The sequence below is a fragment of the Stegodyphus dumicola genome, chromosome 7 (genome assembly GCF_044657685.1).
Source record: "Stegodyphus dumicola isolate Sdum_Otavi_A_Nest chromosome 7, ASM4465768v1".
In the NCBI taxonomy this organism is placed as follows: Eukaryota; Metazoa; Arthropoda; class Arachnida; order Araneae; family Eresidae; genus Stegodyphus; species Stegodyphus dumicola.
The window spans coordinates 61,411,755-61,432,641 of record NC_140774.1 but is presented as its reverse complement, the minus strand read 5'-3'; the positions used below and the strand labels follow the sequence as shown (position 1 = coordinate 61,432,641).

Below are 20,887 nucleotides of genomic sequence, written 5' to 3'. Positions count from 1 at the left end.
GCTCATTCAGAACTTGAACTCAAAACTTCCTAACCTAAACCAAAACTTTCTTTTTTTCAGCTTCTATGTTGGATAAATGCACTGTTTAACTTCTGCCTCTCATCTTGTAATGACATTATTTACTATGCTCTCTTCTTATCGCAACAGTATCAAAATTGTAAATGTTCTTAAATAGGCACAAATACGAAGGGCTGTCTGTAAAGTTTCCGACCTCAATATGTAGACTCAAATCAACAGTGGGGGGGGGGGGGAGACTTGTTTGGGCATCACTTGAAAACTTCCAATCAAAATTTCAGCTATTTTGAATGCAAATTTTTTGTTTGACAATTACTTTTGTGAGTTGATGTGGCCGTTTTTTTAAAAATAAAAAAAAACTGAGTATCATGCTGTTATTAGATACCTGTTTTTGAAAGGGAAAATGCCTACTCAGATTAAAGAGGAGTTGGACACAGTGTATGGGGACTCAGCACCATCATTGCACTGCACTGTGAAATATTGGGCAGCTAAATTTAAACCAGCTTGGATGACGATGAATGTTCAGGGTGGCCAAAAGTGCAACCACTAACAAAAACACCGCTAAAATCCACCAACTGATGCTGACAACCATCAAATCACAGTTAGAGTGATAGCAGAGGCTATTAGCATGTTCAAAGAACGTGTTTGCCTCATATCGAACCACGATTTGGATACGCATAAGCTGGCTGCATGTTGGGTGCCATGTTTGCTCACTTTGGACCAAAAACGTGTCCGAATAAGCATTTGCACTTTCTGTTGACACAATAAATCAGAATATTTTTTTTTCTGCTAATCACTGTAGATGAAACTTGGATTTATCATTACAGCCTAGAAACAAAAAACACAGTCAAAACAGTGGTCTGCAAAAGGAGAACCGGCTCAAAAAAAAAAAAAAAAAAAAAAAAAAAAAAAAAAAAAACTGTTCCTTCTGCTGGGAAAGTGATGCAGCAGTTTTCTGGGACAGCCATGGAACTGTCTCAATAGATTTTTTTGAAAAGGGAAAACCATTACTGAAGCATACTATGCAACATTACTCAACAAGTTGAAGGCAGAAATTGTGGAAAAACGGCCACATTTGCCAAAGACAAAATTTTGTTTCACCAAGCCAATACACCATCTCACACCTTAGCGGTTGCAGTGGCAAAATTCCATGAATCATGATTTGAACTGCTTAATAATCTGCCCTATTCGCCACAACCAGCACCAAGTGACTTTTTTTTTTTTTTTTTTTTTTTTTTTTTTCCCCCTCTCTAAACTAAAAGAAGCCCTTGGAGGGCAAAGATGTTTGTCAAATGAGGAGACTACAGAAAAAGATTCCACATATTATTTAGATGGGTTAAAAGGATGGGAGCATCGCTGAAAAAAAATTATAGACTTACAAGGAGACTATGATGAAAATAAAGGTAATTTTGTAGAAAAAATATCTTTTTTCTTTATTAGGTCGGAAACTTTTCAGACAGCCTACGTAGAGCACCAAGTTAATTGTGGCCACAAATGTCAATTAAGTAAAATTGGAATTTAATCCGCCTTGATTGCCAAGTTTGTTAGTTATTATGAGTTCAACATTTTAGCATTCTATGCAATCAGAATTCTTCCACTTCAGTATGGATCTACATTCTATGAATTCTACATGCTATGTAATCAAGAATACTACATCGTTTTCTCTTTTTTATTACTTATATGCACAGAGTCCCTGCTATACTATAAGTTTATTTAGTGAACTTTACAGTCAACTTTAAAATGTTATTTTTTCAAACAAAGAATATTTCAAATTGATTTTTAAGTCTTTCCCCCTCTTTAGATTAATGAGTTACTTGAGAAACTCGTAGAAGGACCATTGGAAGATGCTGTCTGTATTGACTGCAAAAACAATACTGAAGGCAGAAGATGCGATCAATGCATATCTGGTTTTTTCAAAGCAGGAGAACGTCTTGAAGATGGGTGTCGTCCGTAAGTTATTTTAAGTGAATTTATAATGTTTTTAAATGTATACATGTAATAAAATTATTTCATTCTCTGAGTTTATTCAGATACTTTTAACTATAAATTTTATGTTTAATTTTCAAACATCTTTTTATCTTTTTTCAGCTAATCGCATCTTATCTCAAGTGAATAAATAGATTGTTCTTTCAGTTTAATGGCTGTGTTTTACTTCATGTGCACTTCAGAAAAATGTGTACTGTAAAAAGTTTTATTTTGATATTATATATTTTTCCTATTAATTTAAGGAATTTTCGTTAGTAAAAGAAGGAAAATGCTCTGTAGCCACCCCCAAGATTGAATTTTTTAGTCTTTGCAAAAAATATGTTTTTGATGATGCTTTTTAAATTTATTATATGATATGATAGGCATTTAATATTAACAAAAGGGAAGGACATTAAAACCCCCTTATTTTGTATTGCTTTAAAATTCTCTTTAAGCATTTAAAAGTCAGTTTTTATTTCCCATTGTATGAAAGAATTTCTCAAATCATATTATCTGTAAATTTAGCAAATTTCCGTGTGTTATGTAGATTAGTTCTGGCATTTAATTTTTTGGGATACAGAATTCTAAAATCCAATGTTTGACAAAAGAGAAATGCAGAAGCATAAAATTTTCTACAATATATCTTTTTAATGTTATGTTAATGTGTTAATAGCTATATAAAATAGCTATTAACTGTTTGAAATGTTCTTGAAATATTAACTGTTAAACTGATTTCATATGCATTTCATCCCTCATGACTTCTCAAAATAAAACTAATCATGTATATGTGGAAGAGAAGTATGCTATTGTCAGATATATTTTTGTGGTCTAATGTATCTAAAATAATGTCAGTCATATTGTTGGCATTATAATAAATTCACAAATCTGCTATACCATTGTTTTGGGAAAAATAAAAATTCATAAGACACATGTCAGACATCAAAGTATGACTTTTACATGCATCTCAAAGAATATATGCCTTTCTAATTTTGTAACAAAAAAAAATGTGATATTTTAATAATAATAATTTACAATGTTATGCTGGCATTTTTCTAAGCAGTAAAATTCTATTGCATTAAATAGGACAAAATTTAGGGTATTTTTTACTGTAAAAGGGTACTTTTTTGTTTTCAATTTTTCCAAAGTTGTATTTAATCTTTGCAGTATTTTTGATATTCTGGATCTGGAATTTGAGGAAAAAATTATTTCCTATTAAATTTTGCTTCCATGCTCATGATCTGACAAAAATAAAATTATTGAGATATTTTACCTATGCTGAGAAAACAACGTAAGACAAAAACGTTGTGTTACAAAATATCGTCATCGAAAATAAAGCAGTTCAAAGACATCGTCGTCGAAAATATCGTGGTAAAAAATAAAGTATCTACAAATCATCGCATAACGATAACATCGCAGACATGCTTTTTTCAGGCTTTAATAATTGTAATTGGATATTCCCATAATGATTTGTGAGCGCAAGATGGAAGAAAGGATAACTTTTACTTTCATATTTTTTATTAACTAATAAATTTTTGCTGATAAAGTCAGAAGGAAACTTAAGCATAGAAAATTAATGCAACTTGTAGCACTTAACAGAATTTTAAACCGAGATAGTTAATTAAAAAAGGTCATTAATAAATTATTTTTATAAAGTTTTTACTGGTAATTTTTCATGAAAAGTATAATCTAAAAAAAGATTAGAAATTGGAAGTTAAGTAATTGCATGACCTTATCTATAAAAAAATTGCTAACTGAATTATGAGATTATTTTCTTCACTTTTGTTAATCTAATACTCTTATAGCAAAAATTATTTCTTGTTTTGTTTCAGTTTACTCTTAAAGTGTTATTAAAATTTTTATGCGCAGCGTGCAGTCAGTTTACTTGAATGTTGATTTGTTAGTTATGATGAAAGTCAGCTATATAATATTTCAGTAAGGTTTGGATTTATTAGATTGTACCAAAGCACACTACTGCTATCTGCTTAAGGGGTGTAAGATTCCTTTGTGGAGTACATTCTCAGGAATTGGTTCATATGCACATTATATTTTAGGAAAATCACAAAAATCTTCATGCAGCCCCCCCCCCTTTTTTTTTTTTTTTTTTTTTTTTTTGTTTGTTTGTTTGTTTGTTTGTTTGTTTGTTTCTTAGAAATAATGTATATTTGCAGTGAACCTTCTTGGTGACAGTTCAGATTTTTCAACTTGCTGCCCTATGAGAAATAACTGGTCTTGGAGATGGGTCGGCTACATCAATTGTGTTCGTTAGCTCAGATAAACCCAGTGGGAATGGCCTTTAAGACAAACAGTGTTTTTGAGAACAATAAAACTTAAGTTTTAATCATTCATTTTAATCACCACATCCACACAAGATTAAAATGGAATTTTGAGTGGTTGCTTTAAACTGGATTGCTTACATTTACGTTTAGGTTTAGGCCACCCAGACGGCATAGTGGTTTGGGGGAGCGGGCTTTCGATACCAAAGGTGCAGGGTTCGAATCTCGGAGAAGGCATGGTTGTAATTGTCCGTCTCTTCATAGAAGACAAAGGTGGCCCACTTATTTAGTGCCTCAATAAAGTGACTATAACTTCTGGCCTTAGTAGTGGCCAAGCCGAAGTCGGCTGAAAGCCCGCCATTGGTTTAAAAAAAAGCACTGAAAAGTTTAAAAAAAGCACTGAAAAGTATTTTATTTAGTTTTTCATACTCATTTTACTTGAAAATTTTGTAATTACTTATTGAACTTACAGTGACCAACTTCCTAAGACAATTTTAATGTTTTTCTTCTGTGTTTCTTAATTTTTCAGAATATCTTGATTTGTTCCCTTCAAAAATCTGTAGCAAAATTAAAATTAATATTTCTAGGTGAGATTCTATTTTGCGGCGATTCTTTGTTCTCGGAATTCTTTACCTCACAACTTTGAAGCAACTAATTTTTCTTGTAAATTTTTAATTAAAGATAAAATTTAATGAAATAAAAACTTAATCAAATTTCCCTTAAATTGTTTTCAAGAATAAAAACTGCACAAATTTTACATTGACTTTTATTTTCAGTGAATGAAACGTTTCAAGTACAATTTTTTTGTACTTAAATGGCAAATTTTTTTTGAATAAGAAAATGTAACTTTTTTTATATAATATTTTAAATGTTTTATAAACATGTGATTTTGAATGTCAACCATAACTAAATTTTAAAATCCAAGTTCGCTTCATGCATGATTATTTTTTAATTAAAATAATCATAAAATGAAATAAAATGAAAGCTTTTTAAATAAAATGAAAGCATTTTAGTGTTCTACGCATTCAACTGAAAGCAACTGACACATTTTGGAAAAAGATATTTTTAAAGAAGGCATGTTTTCCATGGTTTATGTTTTAAATCAAACAAAAATACCTTTTTCATCTTTATATTTCATGGAGTTTGCCATTTCTTATACTTTGATATACGTTCTCTTTAATATGCATTCAAGTCTTAATTAGTATGTTGATTGTGATTCATACTATATATTAATACTTGTATATACTCGAATCACATGTTTTTTTGGGGGGGGGGTACTGGTATGCTCAGACTCCCTGTTTTTTGCTCATTTTATTGTTGCAACATGTTTAAGTTATATATAGTGGCGATGATGCAGGAGTGGGAGAAGTTAGTCCTTCTTTATTTTAAATATTGTCCTCATTCATTTTTGCAGTCTTTCTTATATTGTACATTGTCCTTATATATTTTGGTAATAACCACAGTTTCTTATTGATTCTGTGGCTCAGTTATTTTAATGCATGTTTTATGTTAGAGCATATTTCTCACTAAAAATATATTATAAAACTCTATCAATATAAGTCTTCAACATATTAAATACAATTAGTTCAAATAGACTCATGAATCTATGAATTTTTATGAGCAAAAATTTATAATTTTACTTGTGATATAGTGCAGAATATCAAAAGCAAAGATGTGCAAGTTTTCAAAATATAAAATCTTTAAATGAAAGAAAGAAACAAATGGCATTTGGAGAAGATGATTTTGCTGCTTGAAATCTGAATAACTAAATATTGAAAATTTAAAAAACATCTTAAATTGTTTAACCCTTTCAGTTTCAATTTATTTGTTTGTTTCAGCTGACTTGATTTTTTTTTATTTTTTCTTGGTAATTATCACAAATGACAGAAATGAAATTGACAGTCTGTCACTAAGCCTCTATAAGAAGAGGCGTGCGATAATTTTGTAGTGGGGATGTTAGAAATGATGCCTACTACAAGTAGGACATCAACTATGTAGTAAATTGATACGTGTAATTCCCTCTATGCTTCTTTAAACATCTACTGGGACTTATATAACCAATTGGGACTGAAAGGGTTAAGGGAGAAAATTAAATGCTGTATTTCACCGCACTTAAAATTTTCAGAATATTGATTTAAGAGTTTTTTACAAAAGTTCATTTTTTAATAAATGATTTAGTTTCACATTTTATATTCAGTTATTTTGTTTATAAAATGAAATTTTTTCTTTCATTAATAGTAGTATATATTTGTTTCGAAAGAGAAATGAGAATCATCGTTTGGCTGGAAACTGTAGCAATCTCTATGCAAGATGAAAGCAATCGGGAAACTAAGGCTTGGAGCTCTTTGTTCTGAGTACTGCATTGAAAAACAAGCTAAGCAGCTTAACTCAGGGGGGAGGGACGAATTACAGCTAATTATACTATTGGGGAGAGTCAACCATTAGAGCAGGTGTTTTGAACTCTTGGGAATCTGTCCATTCTGGGTGCTTAAGGCTATTTGGTTAATAAAAGACAGCTGAAAATTTCAGTCATTACTGATGATGCTCCATGTACAAACAGAAATAACATTTCTTAATTTATTAGTACTTGTATGCTTTACAGCTACCATGCAGTTTAAAAAGAGAACCCAGAAAAGTTTAGTTAAGAGTTTACCAAATATGCTTAAATCGTCCTATCTTGTTTGTTTTTGAAAAAGTCCTTTGCCTCTTTTGCATATATTTATTCATGCATACAGATTTATTTAATTAATATATAATTTCATCAATGAATTACATATATTAAAAATATACATTTAATTGACTTCCCCCCCTCCCAACCTTCAGCAAAACGAATAATGAATAATACAACATTTTAAACATTTTCGAATAAAATTACATATCCATGTAATTCGATTAAGGAGGCGAAACTTCCCGATTATACATATGATAAAAACATCATAAATTCAAACTTTATCGCTGAGAATGGAAAATATTTAGAATCTGAGTAACAAGATTTTCCAAAATTAAATATATATTTTTTTAATTATATAAATTTATAGCAGTGTGTTTTCAGAACTGTGCAATATGCATTTATTTTTTTTTAATTTCTTTATTATTAAATACTTCTTCAGACCAATAAGAGAAATATACAGATTTTCCCAAAACATGTTTTAATCTGTCAAAATAATGTTAAAAATTTGGTGGCGTGTCTTTACACACAATTATAAAATTTGCTTTTAGGATTTAATGTATTTAAGGCATAAAACTTTATGTAAATAATGAGAATAATATAAATAAAAAGAAATGAAAAAATTTAAGTGCTTCTTGAGTAAATGAAATCGGTATAATGCTTTAAAAGTACTGTGGTTTTTTTTTCCCACTTTAATCATCAAAAGAAATCAGACAAGCAATTAGTACAGTCAAAAGTCGTTAATCCGGACTCGTCGGGACTTCGGCAATTACGGATTATCGATTTTTCCGGATTATAGATCATCAGTTTAAATCTGGTAAGATGGCATGCGGAAATTATAAAATTAAAAATATGAAACCGTAATTTATGAAATAAAGAACAATTATGATCTAAAGGGTATCAAAATTTACAAAAAAAAAAATAAATAAATAAATAAATAAATTTAAAAAAAAAAAAAAAAAGCTTAATATTTATTTGTTTACCTTATTAAACATTTCTTTCAATGTAAGTTGTTTAAGTTGCTTCATTTTTTGTGATAATACATTCTCTTTAATTCTATAAACAGACATAATTTCTTGTTCAGTTACAAAGTTCCACTTTGTAACTGATAATTGCTGTGTCTACCGACTAATTTGTCAATTGAAATTTTTTCGTTTTCAATAACCTCTGTCACTTTCTTCGCTATCGAAGCGAATTATAATGACGAGGAATTTGATTTAAATCATATCAAAGACGGAGTACATCAATATGAAATACTACATTTAGTAAGGAATTATAAGCCAAATGAAATAAAAACATCTGCCCTGAAGATAAGGATAGTGCTGATAGATCAACTTCCAATTCATTGTGCACCGAGGCGTTAAAGATAAACAAAGTTTAGATAAACAAAGGATATGCCTTTATCCATTTTTTGCAGCAATTCCACTTTTTGTTTAATGGACTTAGAAACATACTTTTGCTTTGTAGATCCTTTACATATTAGTAAATATATATCAGAAATTATATTTAACATAATCGAAAGTTCAAGCTTACTTATATAAAATTGCTCTAACAGTCTGCAAAAAATAACAAGCCGGATCCAATTCGAAGATTAAGGAGCAACGCAATCTGCAACATTAACTGAAATAGATAATTAGATAATTTTATCTTAGCTTATACTGTCCGTTATACATTAAACGCACACTCGTAAACGTATTTTGTGCACGCGCATATTCGCAGCCATAAAGGTCGGTGCGACGCATGCGCAGAAAGTTTGTAGCTTTGAGGTCCGGATTATGGGTGTCCGAATTAACGACTTTTGACTGTATTAGATTAACCAATTTTTTTATAGATAAGATCTTGCAGTTACTTACCTTTCTTTTTCTAATCTTTTTTAGATTATATTCCCAGTAAAAACTTTATAAAAAATGATTTATTAATGACTTTTAGTTAACTATGTCAGTTTAAAATTCTATTAAGTGCTATAAAGTTGCATTAGTTTTCTATGCTTAAGTTTCCTTCTGACTTTATCAGCAAAAATTTATTAGTTAATAAAAAATATGAAAGTAAAAATTATCCTTTCTTCCATCTTGCATTCACAAATCATTATGGGAATATCCATTTACAATTATTAAAGCCTGAAAAAAGCATGTCTGCGATGTTATCGCCATTCGATGATTTGTAGATACTTTATTTTTTACCTCGATAATTTTGACGACAATGTTTTTAAAGTGCAAAGTTTTTTAACCGCTTTATTTTCAACGACAATATTTTGTACCATGATGTTTTAGAACTGCAATGTTTTCTCCCACATCTTGCGTGTATTTCCCGCGATGTTTTCGGCTGTAACCGTAAGTATTATATTGTACTGGCTTCTAAAAAGGAGTAGAGAGCTTCTTAATGTAGATGGCAGTTTCTGTAGGTCCATTTTTACAACCATTTTCTGCTTACAGCGTCTTTAGTTTGTTTTGTTTCATTATTTGAATACAGCAAAGGCTATCTGACTAAGGGAAAAGTTGCATTTGTGGAGGAATTTTTAGGGAAATTGACTTCCATTTATGTGACAGTTGAAGAAAACCATAAAAACACCAACTTAGCCTTCCTGCTCACTAAATCCGAACCTGAGTCAAACTGCCGGTGTTCTGTTTTTTTAACTACTCAGCACTGGTGGGCTGTATGCATTGTAGAACTTTTCAGTCACAGTATGAGCTAGTGACTGAAATTCATGGAAAGATCATCGTTATTAAAAACCACCATAAACATAACTTCAACTCTAAAGTGGACTTGCCATTTTTCTCTTTGAAATGCAAATATCTGCCACAATGACAGTATTTGCTTCTTCTCAAGATCATATGCTTAAATACGTGATTCATTTTTTATAATGACTCAACAAGAATCAGAATCCCTAGTAATAGTTTTCTCATGTTCTGTTCTTATAGCCAAGTGGTTTTGCATTTATTCTTTGTAAAAAGCATGAGAACAAATTTTGCTGACGAACAAATTTGATTTCTTCAAATCATCCTATAAAATCTTGTGACATGAGCCAGTTCTAATAATGTTTGTTCCTGTAGCAATTTATCAAACTGTTTGTAGACATTTTGCCAAAGCAAAGTATTTACTTCAGAAATGTTTTCCTTATTCTGACTGATAGAATGGCTAGTGAAGACAAAGCTCACGCTCCGCAGGCAGTGACATTTTTGTAGCATGAGTTCCACACAAATGTAATTATATGGTTCATTATAATCTCATCAGATGCTGCCTTCAACATTTTAAAAATCTCTGTGGTTAATTTCTCCAATGTAAAACAAAAATAAATAGGGATTCGCTATTGCTTTCAGGTTCTGCTTTTTCACTTGCACCCTACTGCACCTTGCAATATACTGACTGAAGCAACTCTGTCAATCTGCTGTTATGCTATTCTGTGATGTTGCCACATCTATTGGCAGTATTATTTCTATGCTTAATCAAGTGTTTAGTTTTAAAGGAAACTATTTTTTATTTAAATAAATAGGGTATTTTACTGTTACATTTATCATTATCATATGCAATTTTTTTATGAAAATCAAATTATTTTTGGATTTTGTATTTCAGATGTGAATGCCATGGACATGGGGATTCATGTAACCCCTTAAATGGAGAGAATTGTAATTGCCAAAATAATACAGAAACTGATCGGCAGTGTTCTCAGAAGAATATGAAGAGTATTATGCATATGACACCTTGCTGGCAGTTACAGGTAAATGTATATAGTGCAATTGATTAGTCTGCAGACTCTCATTATAAATAGCATTTACATTAATGATGGAAACCATTTATGAGAATTATTGCTTGAAGCAAATGTGTTTAACCTTCGGTTAAGCTTACACGTGCATTATACCTAGAGTTGAATGCTAAAGATAATGAATGAAAGATGGGATGGAAGGATAGTTAAGGCATCATAAATATTAGGCAGGAACAGAGGTTTACTCTATTAGAAGCATCTGAAAAGTCTGTGGATCTGTTTTGCATCGTAAAAGCCATGCATAATTGATTTAGCCTTTGAACAAATTAGTAAAAATATTGTCTTCATTGTGAATTTATTTATTGAAAAATATGATTGTAATAGCCAGCATCTTTTGTAAAAAGATATTTTTGTCGCTTTTATTATAATTTAGTAATTTTTTGAGTTTTTACTGTACACCTAAAACCAAGCAAAGTGTGGTCTTTTTAGATTAGATTTCTGGAATTCTGAATCACACTGTATTTTTCAGTTATATTTCATACAAAACTGACTTTTAATTAGCACTGGCAGATAGTTTAGGGGCTAAATCGCAGAATAGGCTGCATCAGTCGATGGTGTGTTTACTTCTCTTATACTTGGACACGCCTTTTTATGGCATAATATTGGTTATGCCTCTTCTTAAAAACAAATTATAAGTATGCTATAGCTTCATATTTAAAGAAAACTTAAATTATATTTTAACTGAGTTGAAATGTTAGGTTTTAAAATGTACTGCGCAAGATTTTTTTAATTATAAATCTAATTTGTGTGGTAGTATTAGCATTTAACGCAACGAGTTATCTTTCACAAATGTATTATTAAGATACCAAACGATTGAAAATATTGGATGCATGATTTAAAAATTATAACCGTAACTTCTGAAAATACAGAAAAGAATTCTTTTGCTTAAAGAATGTTTTGATTATTGGTGAGTGTGTCTAATTCAGTGCTTACTGCAGAATGGATGAGTATCTGAATCTGGATTTTTTTTTTATCAGTTGGAGCAAAGAGGTAAAAAAAGCATTGTTGAGTGGTGTATGGAGAAAAGTTTGATTGCAATATCGTATAAGTGCCCGATTTGTGAAACTGATACGAAACTAGTAGAGCGAAAGAACCTTATAGACGGTTTTGAGTGGATGTGCAGAGTTACTGGAGGCGAATGTAGGCATCGAATTTCAAGATCAATTCCAAAGAACTCCTGGTTTGCGAAGAGTAAATTGAGCATGTGTGATGTTTTGCAAGTTACCTATATGTGGTTGGGTAAGTGCGGGAATGAATTTATATTAACGGAATTACGTATTGCTAAAAATACGGTGCCGGGTTGGAAAAGTTTTTGTAGGGAAGTATGCATGCAGTTATGCTTGAAGGAGAATATGATGTTGGGTGGGAAAGGCGTGATTGTGGAAATTAACGAAAGTAAGTTTGGGAAGCAAAAGTATTATAGAAGGAAAAGAGTCTAAGGAAGATGGGTTTTGGTTTGGTTGAAAGAGGGACGGATAAATGCGTATTTGTGGTTGTTTAAAACAGAGGTGCCAAAAAATTGTTGGAAATCATTTTAAAGAGAATGTTCTACCAGGATCGACTATTATATCGGATTCCTGGAAAGCATATGACTGTCTCGAGTTCGAAGCCACCTGAAAGTCAATCATAGCTTGCGTTTTAAAGATCCAGAGACAGGTACATATGCTAATAGTATTGAGAGAACTTGGGCAGCAATCAAAAGAAGTTTCCATGGTTCTCATAAGGCAAAAGGACAGTTTGATTCCTATCTTGCAGAATACATCTGGAGAAGGAAACCCAAGAAATTCGACGCCAGCCGATTGATGCATATATTTCTCAGTGAGATCTCAGCCATATATTCTGCAAAAGGAGTGGACTGAAGGTAAGTTTTATTTTTATTATTATTGACTTAAGTAAAATATTGGGTGCTTGTCAAACTATGGCAGTTTGGATGCTCAGTAGTTGCTTTATTCTGTTAGCTTTATTTTTATTTATATGATTTTTCTGGACACATTTTTTTACAACTCAAATCAATGGAGTTGGGTACGCGCGAGTTTCTGCATTTCTCTGATTTTTTAAATACATTTCTGAGTATATGAATAGCAGATTTCTGAGTGAAGAGTTTATTCAATGTCTGATTTTTTTTAAGTGAAAATAAATCGACGTGTACATGGCAAAAGGCAATGTAGTGTGCAATGCCGAGGTTGTACACGATGCCGAGTTTGTGCAATTCTCTGATTTTTTTTAAGTGAAAATAGGTCAATGTGTATATGGGCAAAGAGAATGTGGTGCGCAATGCCGAGTTTGTGCAATTTTGTGATGTTTTTTAAGTTAGAATAGATTGATGTGCACAAAGGCAAAGCCAATGTGGCGCGCGATGCCGAGTTTGTGCAATTCTCTGATGTTTTTTTTAAGTGAAAATAGATCGATGTGTACATGGGCAAAGCCAATGTGGTACACAATGCCGAGGTTATGTGCAAGGCCAAGTTTGTGCAATTCTGTGATGTTCTTTTAAGTGAAAATAGATCGATGTGCACATGGGCAAAGCCAGTGTGGTGCGTGATGGTTTGTGCAATTCTCTGATTTTTTTTAAGTGAAAATAGATCGATGAGGACATGGGCAAAGTCAATGTGGTGCGCAATGCCGATTTGAGCAGTTCTCTGATTTTTTTTTTTTAAGTGAAAATAGATGGATGTGCACATGGACCCCGAGTTTGTGGAATTCTTTGATATTTTTCGAGCAAATACTGATCGTTGTGTACAAGGGAAAACAAGATTGTGTGTGATTCTGAGCAGTAATGTAACTTTATTTATGTGCAATGTTTAATATATTGTTTGTGTATTTTAAATTTGTATTATTGTGTTAATTTTATATCATATTTGAGACATCTTTTTTGTTATTTAAATTGTATTTTTAATTGTTTGGTTTTGATATGTTGATAATGCTTTCTGACTTACGATAAATATCAATAGTCTGATGATCTACTCAACAGTAGCAAAACTGTAAACTTTGAAACCCTTTACCTCATTATTTTAATAGGTAGTGTTTGGTATCGTAAATGCACTTGATAATATGAGTTCATTGATAATATGTGTGTGTGCGTATGTGAAGCATTGCTTAGTGTTCCAAGTTTGTAGTATTTATTTTCTTATATTATTGTCTTTCATTGTGAGAAATTGGATATTTTTTATTTATTGATGCGTAGAATTCTAGTAGGCCTACAGAGAATATGGCGGGATTTAGGGATTTTTGAAACTGATATAAAAGCTGTGTAATGATGTTCATATGCAATAAAAAAATATTCTTTTTTTTTTTTTTTTTATGTAAAGTTTAAAATTTTTAGAAAATGATGAAAATTGTCTAATTATTGGTATGTAAGGAATTATGTCGTTACATAGCAAGAAGGTAATTTGTAAAAATGATAAAATTGAAATGTTCCAAAATATGAATTTAAATTAATTTTTTTTTAAATTTCTATAAATGCTTTAATAAAAATCTTTAAAAATATTGAAGCTGTACAAGTATTAGAGACTACGACATTGTTTATCATTTTAATAATTGGGAGAATTCGCTCACTGTATCATGGTAATTTTAAATATAAACAATTTATTATACTTATTATCAGTAATGCCTAAGCTTAAATGTTATAAATGTAAATTTAAAGTAAAAAATTTGATATTAATTTACAATAATAAACAATTTATTATTGTTATTTTTAAGAGAAAATATAAAGTATGCGTAGTGTAAATGCGAGAATACATTGTGACATCACAAGCATAGTCCCGCCCATTTATGGATGCCACACAGCTCCGCCTTCTGAACTTTGTTGATGCAGCCTGTTCTGCACTTTTACCAGTTCAAGAACAAAACTTATGTTATCAGAAGATTTCCATGCATTTTCAGTCGTAAAATTTTTAGATGTGTTATGGGAATTAAGACAGAAATTACTAATCTTGAGAATTTTCACTCTATTTTAAATTTTGAAGAAATTAAGTTCTTTGTTTATAGTTTAATAATAAAATTTCTAAATACCATGATTCATAATTTTTACTAGATTTTTATTCATTTATGTGTAGCAGTCGATTGCCTATGTACTTTTCCGTAGCATATTTCTGTACTGGAAGCTATATTTTTTAATTAATCTCATCAACAGAAAAGTGTTCACTGATATGTCTTGAATGCTTTAATTTTTTACACATTTATCTCTTCTCTACTCTAGTGTTCTAAATGCAAAGATACATTTCTTGGTGCCCCTTCACATGGCCATCAATGTTATCGCCATATGTATTTAGATAGAGAGTACTGCTTCGATCCTGATACTCAATGTAAGTTATGATTTTTTTGAAAATGTTCATAATTATTAATAGGTATTATTCTTATTAATGGCTATTGTGAACCAGATATTTTTATATAATCTCATTATCAGAATTAATATTATGTATTTTAGTTTGAAATGGAGTTTGAATGATGTGTTACACTACTTAGCATTTTGTGAGTGGTACATGCAGTAAAAGTCTGATCCAGCATTTAAGGAACCAAAATATATTAAAAGAAAATTTCACAAAAAAATTAAATAAATGAGAGATTTATAATACCATTATAGAGCTCATTATATTAACACATAGATTGTTGCCAAATATTGTGATTTAGGAACAAAAATGGATAAGCATGATGTCACATAATCATAATGTAGCCGTGGTTTAATCTAAATTCAGTTAATTCTCATTAAGTTAGTTTAATTTTTGTAAAGAAGGATATAAGTTCTGATTTTTGTCACATTTTGAAGGAATAAGTAATATTTGCGGCCTGCCTTTCATGGGATAATATGCAATAGGGTAGTTTCTAAGTTAAAGGGTTCTGGCATCAAGAAAAGCACAATGTGTCGTTGTATTTGAAAATAGAAAGGCAATGCAGTGTGAAAAATTGAGATAAACAATTTAAGTTTTTATATACTGCATCTGTAATTTGTACCTGTTTGCATAAAGAATGGTCCATTCCCTTAAACTTCTGCTAGAATGACTGGCACAAGTTTGACGATTTCTCCAGCCAGCTTTTGTGATCAGCTGGATTTCATAATCAGGTATGATGTTTTACTTCCATGTTCAAGCCTACATAATACATCAGCTTTTTTGTCCAAAATGCATCCCCCTGAAATATTACATAATTTTAAATGGAGGCCTTTGATATTCATTCCAGTAAGCAACAAATAAGATGACTGGTTTTAGACCAGATGTTTCTGCCATTCATTTGGCTTTTTCTACTGTGAATTCCAATTTTTATATGCTCAACTATATGTAATTTGGAATTTCTTGAGCTTTTCAGATGGTCAAGATTTTACTGTATACATATACATCCCATATTTGCTTGGCCTTCGAATTTAAGCCAATTTTTTTTTTTTTTTTTTTTTTTTTTTCCAGTGGTTGTAGAGAATTTAATTTTGAAGATATTTTTGTTCATTAATCCACATGAACAAATATTGCTTCATTAGTTATACAGTCAAAAGTCGTTAATTCGGACACCCATAATCCGGAATGATCTATAATCCGGACCTCAAAGCTACAAACTTTCTGCGCATGCGTCGTGTTGACGCATGCGCGTAAGACCTTTACCGCTACGAATTTGCGTGTGCGCGTGCGCAAAATACGTTTACGAATGCGCGTTTAATGTATAACGGATGGGATAAGCTAAGCTAAAATTATCTAATTATCTATTTCAGTTAATGTTGCAGATTGCGTTGTTCCTTAATCTTCGAATTGGATCCGGATTATTATTTTTTGCAGACTGTTGGAGCAATTTTATAAAAGTAAGCTTAAACTTTCGATTTTGTCAAATAGAATTTCCGATATATATTTACTAATATGTAAAGGATATACAAAAGCGAAAGTATCTTTCGGAGTCCATTAAACAAAAAGTGGAATTGCTGCAAAAAAATGGATAAAGGCATATATTTTGTTAACTAAACTTTAACGTTTGTTTATCTAAACTTTGTTTATCTTTAACGCGGCGGCGTGCAATGAATTTACTATCCTTATCTTAAGGGCAGATGTTTTTATTTTATTTGGCTTATAATTGCTTACTCAATGTAGTATTTCATCTCGATGTACTTCATCTTTGATATGATTTAAATCAAATGCCTCGTCATTATAATTCGCTTCCGATAGCGAAGAAAGTGACAGAGGTTATTGAAAACGAAAAAATTTCGATTGACAAATTAGTCGGTATTCTCGACACAGCAATTATAGGACGTGAACAGCGGAACTTTGTAACTGAACAAGAAATTATGTCTGTTTATAGAATTAAAGAGAATGTATTATCACATAAAAAACGAATCAACTTAAACAACGTACATTGAAAGAAATGTTTAATAAAGTAAACAAATAAATATTAAGCTTTTTTTGTAAATTTTGATACCCTTTAGATCATAATTGTTCTTTATTTCGTAAATTACGGTTTTATATTTTTAATTTTATAATTTCTGCATGCCATTTTACCAGATTTAAACTGATGATCTATAATCCGGAAAAATCGATAATCCGGAATCGCCGAAGTCCCAACGAGTCCGGATTAACGACTTTTGACTGTATTTCAAGAGCATAAATTGAAGCAAAAGTTTGGTACTTACACTATTTTTGAAATACAGTGTTCTCTTTAAATGAAAGTTGAATCTCTAGTCCGATTGGTATACAATGGTATTGCACAGACACTGCATACTAACTGAACTGGACTTCAGTGCTGGAATTGTTACTCAGTGTCACTTTGTCTCGCTACTTAGATTCTGAAAGAAGATTGCTTTGTATTTTAAATGAAGTATATTGGAGTAGGATTAACATATGAGATATTAGTACTGTACAGTTTAAAACAATCAACATTTTGAGCTCTCTGTCTTTTTTTAATATATATATATATGTGTGTGTGTGTGTATGTGTGTGAATTTAAGAAGACTTCCAAGTTTTCAGATTAAAAATTTGGAAGGAAAATAAAACATTGCCATATATTTGGGTAAATATGGTGACTATAATGAAATATAATATAATTTTGTTTGTTTAAGAAATATATTGGTAACTGTTTTATATAAAGTCAAATTTGTATGAGATTAAATCATGTGCTCTTAAAACACTGTTAAATGAATGTAAGAAATAAAATATTCATTCATTGCTATCACTATATGTATCTAAAAAGCAAATGATATTATACTAGAATAAATAATAAAGAATAATTATAAAGCTTTATCAAATTTTCAGACTTTTATAATTCAGGGAGAACAGAATCGTTTCAGCTCAGTGATTATTATTTATTCACAACTGGTGAGTCAGTATGACTTTTATGCTTTTTATGGACACAACATTTCATGGTTTCAAAGATTTCCTGGCATTTCTAAAATGACTGTTTTCTGATATGTGCTCTTAACGGAGCAGTGTTTAATTTGAGAAAAGAAGATGTAAAGATACTTTCTCCTAAAGAGAAACCATTTTATTGTGTGGGTTTACTAAAATAGAAACTAAATTAGTAACTGAAATAGAAACTAAATTTTAACCAAAAATTTAATTTCTACTTGAGCAACTTGTTGAAATAGTAAGTAAAAAGCATCACACACCTAATCAATTCTCATGTTAAGTAATGGTAATTTGTGAAGTATTTATAAATTTGATTTTTTGTGAAGTATTTATAAATATGAAATTATTATCAAATGTATTTAATTTGTCACATCGATGTGTATTATAGTGATAACTATTATATTTGATGGGCATTCTACGTTAGTGTTTCAAATATTAAATTGGTGTCTTTTCTCCATTTGTTAAAAAGAAACACATTCTTGCATTATTAGAAATCTTCCTGTAGAACACTAAAGATTTCAGTTATGGATAAAAGTAAACAGCATTAACCTTTCTCATATTCATAGAACTATACCAGCAAGAAAAATCACTAATTTATTAATATATGTCAATGTAATAGCAAAAAAAAAAAAAAGAACAGTGCTATGCCATAACAACAAATATTCTTCATAGAAGGATATAAAAATCCTGTGTTGCTTAACCCTCTGAGCGCCATTACCGGCTTTATCTGGTCATGAGGTTTTTGATCACCTGGTATATATTAAGATATTCTGCTTTCTTATTGTATTTAATAAAATAAATGTCATCTTAATGAATGTAAGTTTATGAAAATAGAGACTAAAATAAGTTAATATACAAATTTAGCTGATAAAAACTGTTTAAATACTGGTCCAGAAACCTGTGCCACTCAGAGCATTAAATGAGATTTTCATTCTATGGTACAAGACCATAAATGAAGTATGAAAACTGATTTCAGCATAATCAATTTAGGATGACTGCTGTCTTATTTGAATGCTTTTTGTTTATATTTTTATGAATGTTACTGCTTTATCTAGTCTACATCTCAAATTTTAGGCACAAATTTTTGTATCAGGTTTACTTTGTTTTTTCTTCTCTTTTCAGTGGAGTGCAATCGAAAAACAAGCCCATTACTCTTTGGTCATACTGTGTTCTTTGCTGTGCAGCCCAGATACATGAATGTAGATATTCGAATTGTAGTAGATGTCACCAGCGGATCTGTTGATTTCTTTCTGTCTGCAAAAGAAGACACTTTTATTGTTGAGGTAGATAAAATGTCAGGTTTGCATCATATCTCCATTGATGACAAGTATGGAATTGATATAGGTAGTTATGACATTGCCTCTGAGCTAGAATCTACTATGAGGCGCAAAAAACGGGATAATATTGAAGATGCAAGTAAAGAGTCTTCCAATTCTTCAGATATTGTGCCTGTACAAAATCTTCGACCAAAAGTTGCCAACGCACAAGGTCTTACAACGTATGTTGATGTGAAAAAGTGTGAAGATTTTTTGCTAGTCAAGAATTTAGAAAATAGATTAATAGTAACTATACCCCAAGAAGTACATGACTTACGCACGACACGTTTTTATATGGTTTTGCGTGGCGCTGAGAAAGAGACATACGGAAGTTTATTTTTTAGACAGGATCAAACTAGGATTGATTTGTTCGTATTCTTTTCTGTTTTCTTTTCCTGTTTCTTTTTATTTTTAGCTGTCTGTGTTGTCATGTGGAAAGTCAAGCAAGCATTCGATTTACGCCGTGCCAGGCGTCTTCATGCTGCAGAAATGAAACACATGGCCAGCCGTCCATTTGGTCATATAGTCACTGTTGTAGAGGATGAACCAGATGATTCTGATATCTTCCTCTACTCCCCAAGTAATTATCGCAAAAAACTTAAGCACATCAAAGTACATGGGAGAGACTCTCCTAAACTGCTCGAAGACAAAATAAGTCTCCGTCCTTTAGCTGTGGAGCCACTTTCAGATGGCTTTGGAGCTATTGCGACAATACTTGTCCAACTTCCTGGAGGAGCTAATTCACTGGTCAGGATGTGTTTGGCATCTGGTTTGATTACTTCACGTAGCTCTCATTATCATGTTGGATGTGGATTGAGAGCAGCAATGCGAAGAAGAACTAGCCATGCCAATGTATGAATCTCATTGTTTGCTGATCTTTTTGTAAGATAAATCTGTATATAAAGTTTGTAATTTATGTGTTTTCTGTTTGTATAATAATAAAAATATATTGTTGAATTAATATTTAATCTTTTGGTTTGTACAGTGATATATAAAGTTCATTCTGCACTTTTGTCCTTCCATTTCTAATAAAAAACGCCTTCCAACTTTGAATTTTAAACTGGTTAAAAAAAATATAAATGAATCTAAATATTCACAAAAGAATATCATTCCTGTTGTTAACCGAAAAAAAAAACTTATATTAATATTTTTCTGTTTTATTGTGTGTTAAGTTTTCAGTCATCAAAGGCTAACTTTCTGACAAAATTTGGCAGCATTTTATAACATTGAGGAAAGTTGTACAGTTGTGCTGCAGTAACAAATGTAAGTATATTTGCATTGTTTATTTACCTGTTTACAGCAATACAATTTTTTATCAATTTCAATCTAAACAGAATCATTTGGAATATTTTTAAATCATATTTCTGTACTTTTGGTGACTTAGTTTATTGAAACCATATTTCTCCAGATTTCCACTTTTTACTTTAAAATTAAGTTAAAAAATATTGCACTAAGATTAGAGGTTGTTTATTATTTAATTATACATGCTTACATAAAAGCAAATTTAGTGCAGTTGAATTTCTGTTTCGGAAAAAATACTGTATTGTTTTACAGCTGTAAAAGTTATTGTTTGAATT

The 20,887-nt window shown here is 30.9% G+C and overlaps 1 protein-coding gene across 1 annotated transcript in view; it reads left to right on the top strand.

Moving 5' to 3' along the window:
• The window catches only part of Megf8 (multiple EGF like domains 8), a 251,267-nt gene extending 230,989 nt beyond the window's left edge, over window positions 1–20,278 (top strand). Inside the window, exons 33-36 of the mRNA XM_085820327.1 lie at window positions 1,817–1,965; window positions 10,492–10,636; window positions 14,880–14,985; window positions 19,117–20,278. Coding sequence (XP_085676453.1) covers window positions 1,817–1,965; window positions 10,492–10,636; window positions 14,880–14,985; window positions 19,117–20,168 — 1,452 coding nt within the window. The 3' untranslated portion in view covers window positions 20,169–20,278. The remainder of the gene's footprint in view (window positions 1–1,816; window positions 1,966–10,491; window positions 10,637–14,879; window positions 14,986–19,116) is intronic.
• The last annotated feature ends 609 nt before the right edge of the window (window positions 20,279–20,887 follow it).